This window comes from Dunckerocampus dactyliophorus, chromosome 5 (genome assembly GCF_027744805.1).
Source record: "Dunckerocampus dactyliophorus isolate RoL2022-P2 chromosome 5, RoL_Ddac_1.1, whole genome shotgun sequence".
Classification (NCBI taxonomy): Eukaryota; Metazoa; Chordata; class Actinopteri; order Syngnathiformes; family Syngnathidae; genus Dunckerocampus; species Dunckerocampus dactyliophorus.
The window spans coordinates 26824167-26828710 of NC_072823.1; the positions used below are offsets into that span (position 1 = coordinate 26824167).

General features: G+C 44.2%; 1 protein-coding gene across 1 annotated transcript; it reads right to left on the bottom strand.

Annotated features, from left to right (window-relative positions):
- Window positions 1-1414: 1414 nt before the first annotated feature.
- cdkn1cb (cyclin-dependent kinase inhibitor 1Cb) lies at window positions 1415-4175 on the bottom strand. Its single transcript, XM_054776753.1, has 3 exons — window positions 3549-4175; window positions 3335-3446; window positions 1415-2126 (listed from the first exon to the last, which is right to left on the bottom strand). The coding sequence occupies exons 1-2, from the start codon at window positions 4039-4041 to the stop codon at window positions 3337-3339; spliced, it is 603 nt and encodes a 200-aa protein (XP_054632728.1). The 5' UTR covers window positions 4042-4175; the 3' UTR covers window positions 1415-2126; window positions 3335-3336.
- Window positions 4176-4544: the final 369 nt, after the last annotated feature.

A 4544-nucleotide genomic window follows, 5' to 3' on the forward strand; every position in this document is an offset into this window, starting at 1 on the left:
TGACTGGGTGGTTGACTGTTCCAGCTCTGGCGTGACAATTGCTTGTGTTCACTTCGCATATAATAAATTGTTAAAAAATAATTAAAGAAACCGGGTAGTTCAGACTTGTCCACCATTTTTGCAGCAGTAAGTCTCATTTCCAGTTCTATGGTTATTGTCACATCACTACACAATAACCACTTTTTTTTTATAACAAATTAGTCTACCTTAACTTTAATGTAAATAACCTTAGCTTAACCTTGTACTTCTTTCCTTGAATTGACTGTCACACAAGTGTGAGCCATGCAGTAAGACTTGTGTACCACTTGGGTCAAAAATAGAATATACTAAATCAGGGGTCTTCAATTAAAATTGAGTAAGGTCTTTCACATCGAAGGTCCGAACCTCATTTTGCCTTAAACTGCATCAAACAGACCAGTTCATAGCGGTGCCGACTTTACACTGCTGCTCGCAAGTCAGTGAGGAAACAATAGCACTTTGTTAGGCAGGATTTTTGTCACACTTTTCCTTTTCATCATCACTGCTGCCCTTCTGGTGGGCGGAATCACCAAAAAGAACCACAATTTTTTTTTTTTAAACCCACCTAATTAGTCTCCCTTAACTTTGTGCTTCTTCTTTCTTCAGATCATACAAATGTGAAAAGAAGTGACCTTTTTACAGGATGTTATGCAGAATATTTGTTAAAATCTAACGTGTTTATGCCACTTTTGAAGCAATTTTTTGTCGTTCACGCTGACCGGATTAGCGCCACAACTTCTCTTTGTGTGAACTGCAGGACGCAAGTGCTGCGCTAGAGCACCTGATCTGACTAGAAATATATTTGTGTGCTTTTTTCTGTTTGACAGAATTGAAAAGTGGACATTGCCAGCATGTAAACGCTGCTAAATTGGAGGTCAGGCTAGGTGCTAAGCGCTGATTGACGCGTCAGCAGACTCTTGTTTGCATTGGGCTTCTTTCAGCTTAGTGTAAACTTGCAAGTATGACCTGCTCAATGCATGTGTGTCAATGGGAGAGGACAATTACAAAAAAAGACGAGGTTTTCTCTTTCCAGCTCTGGCAGGTGGCCTCCACGCCCGGTGTATCCACAGTGGAGTAAACAGCGTGTGTGTGTGAGTGGGTCTTTTCGGGGGGCTCGTTGAGTGCGGCTGCATGTGGGGGAGTCTCGGTTGCGGACAAAGCGGGGATCCAAAGGCAGCTGCTGCTTCTATAGAGGGGCAAAGGGCCTTTAAATCCCAGCCTATATCCCGCAGCTGCCATGCTGCTTGAGTCTCAATGCACCCACCCCCCACCCCCTCTGCAACCACCCACCCACCCTTCCCTCCCAAGGTATATAAAGACACCACCTGAGTCCCCCACAGTGGATGGAGAGCAATCCAAATATCAACAGCACACAAAGCACCAAGTTGAAGTGGGAAAAAAAACGGTTTTATTCTCATCTTTTGCTCATGAGGGCACTTGTACGGGACACAAACAATTTTTTAAAAATGGCTCAGAGACACAAAAGACAGCTATGGTGTACGCTACACTCACAGGGGGAGGACAAACTACATGATTGCAAATACACCAGCAATAACACAAATAATAAGTCAATAAAATACAAATCAACAATTCATTTAACAAATACGAAAACCAACATAAATAAATTATAAGTTAAAATAGGCTTAGAAAATATACATTTACAAGAGGAAACACAATATAGGGCTGATGTCTCGATAAAGCTGTACACTTTTGGCCAGTGTAGACACATTTTTTAAAGTCTTTTTCAAGGATTGCACAGATGTTAAAACATTTAACACTGTCGAGTGGCAGCAAACAATGAATGCTACATTTGTACTGGATAGAAAAGGCTGCCCCCCACCCCCACCTTTCCCCACCCCAAAAACAAAGTTCAGCCCTGAGAGTCCGGTGGTTGTGGTCCGGTGTTTGGGTCCGCGCTGCTCTTCCTTCCGCTTAAGCCCGCCGTGGCCAGCCGATCTTGGCCTCTTATAGTCCACTCTAGGCTGGGGAGGCTGCGACTACAGTCCACCCCCCACACCCTCCCAGGACGCCCCTTGCCTTTTTTTCTTCTTTCTTCCTTCTCGTCATCCTCAAACATGCCCACGCAAGTAGTGCAAAAAAAATCCAACCTGGGAAAAGAGAAAAATGCAGAAAATGTGTTGAGTTTCCTGCAGGAAAGAAGCAAAAGAAGCAGGCAGCCGAGAGCGTCCTGCTGGCGAGGATGCAAGCTCAGCATTGGGGGCGGCACCCCTTTTTCCCGCCAAATCTGTTGCACACTCCCCCTCCCCCACTCACTGTCACTACAACCCACCCTCCCCCTCCCTTTCACACACAGGACACCCCCATCCCCTTAGATCACCCTTCCTTTGCTTTTTGAAATCCTTCCAAAATAAAGCTCGAAAAACACCAAACTAATAAGATAGCACTGCAATTTCAGTCAAAGCAAGAAAAAAACACTCCGATTTGTAAATAGCAATGGTTTTCAAAATAAAACAAAGTCCAATAAACTGAAAGGATAGCTCAACTATAGCAAATAGTGACTTTCAAAATAAAACAAAGGCCTGAGTAGCCCGAAAAGAGTAAATAGTAATGCTTTTCAAATGAAAACAAATCTAAATACCAAATGGAAAGGCCCAACTTTAATAAATAATGACTTTCAAAATAAAACAAAGCCAAATCAACCTAATGAAATAGCTCTACTAGAGTAAATAGTAATGGTTTTCAAAATAAAACAAATCCCTACGACCTAATGGAATAGCTCTGTTATATTACATGACAATGATTTTCTGAATAAAGCAAGTCCAGTGCCGATATAGAAAGTAATAATCGTTTTCACTTCAAAACTAATCAAATAACCTAATAGAATTGCTCTACAATAGTAAATAATGATTTTCAAAACAAAACAAAGTCCAATGACCTTATATAGTACAGAGTAGTGTTCTTCAAAATAAAACCAAGTCTAACGACCTTAATAGCAAATCGTAATGATTTCCAACATCAAAGTCCAATGGCCTACTGTAGCTCTACTATAGTAAACAGGAATGATTTTCAAAATAAGGCGGAAGGATGGTAAAAAGCATTTTCAAATTATTTCCTATTTAAAATCCAGTATATTAAACAGTAATTCTTTTCAACATAAAGCCGGAAAAAAGCTTCAATTAAATGGCCTGAGCGCCACAATTCATCACAAAAAAAGGGATCTTGAGGGAAATTATCTAAAGTATGAAACGAAATAGGATCATCTTAATAATAAACGTTAAGAAAACACAAGCATAATTATATGTGATCATATTTCCATATGAAAAATATGAAGTGAAATAAAAGAAAGCCAGTGTACCATCAGCGGATCCTCTTCCTGGGGGTTTGTTCCATAGGGACGGGAGACTTGGACTGAAGGCTTAGGTCCACACACTTTCTATCCGCAGCCTTCCTTCGCTTCACGAAGAAATCTGTAAGGGGACAAAAAGTGGGTTAGTTGGCCCGCTTCAGCACGGCAGTTAACCCGTGTCGTGACCGTGGATGTGGGGTGCGTAGATGAGCACTAAACGTACCTGTAATGTGCGTGTTGTTGTCCGCAGGGGTCGGCCTCTTCCGTCCCCCACAGAGGGCCCTTCTGTGGGCCAGCCTCCAAGCGTTGAGCTTATCAGTGCGGTTCTCCTGGTTAACCTCCACCGGGGCTCCGTCGCTCCCTTCGGGCGCAGCCAGGCGCTCCAGCACGCCGCCCTCCGGGTGCTGCTTGACGGGCGTCGGCGGCACCGCGGCCCGCTGGGCCGCTCCCTGGTAGAACGCGGGGGCCTTATCCAAGGGCACCTCCTCCCACTTATAGTCCCCATCCAGGGGGGTGTTCGCCTCGAAATTAAAGTTCCACCGCTGCCGGTCGCGCTCGGAAATCTCCCGCAGCTTGATGCTCATTTCCCGGCTCAGCTCGTCGTGGTCCACCGGTCCAAATAGGTTCCGGCAGACGCTGGTGCGTTTATGGAGGGGGAAGGTCCTCCGGGCCACCATCCTCTCCATGGCGATACTGGACAGTTGGACGTGAGACATGTCCCCCAAAACAATATCAAATCTTGACAACAGATCCTTTTTTGAGTGTTTTGTGGGTCCTTTCTTGCGTGACTCCACGCTGCACGTTTGTGTTTAAATGTACCGTCGTAGTAAAACCCAGAGTATATAACCTCCAGTCAAGCCGTCAGTCACCGCAGACTCTCGGACGACTTCCTGATTGGCTGATGGAAGTCCAACCCCCTCTCAGAAAAACACACACAACCCCCCTACCATGGGTTCCCGGCGTAATTACGCGCTGGTTGAGTGTTGCAACCTGATTTATTGACTTTAGATTCTTGAGTCTTGAGTGAAAACACAAAGGAATTGCACCATTTTGTACACTGGCTGGGTTTTATGTTTTGGAGTGTTGTACTTTCTTTTAAAGCACAATTTGAATGAAACATTGAATTATGTCTATCTAGTACATCTAACAACAACAGCATCCAGACTTCACTTTACTCCTGCAATGTCAAGATTGCCTTGGCCTCTACGCGCGCACATAC

Coding starts and splice junctions, on each gene's coding strand:
- cdkn1cb (XM_054776753.1), bottom strand. CDS start 4,041: ATGTCTCACGTCCAACTGTCCAGTATCGCCATGGAGAGGATGGTGGCC. Junction 3,447..3,548: donor CAACAACACGCACATTACAG/GTACGTTTAGTG, acceptor GTCCCCTTACAG/ATTTCTTCGTGAAGCGAAGG.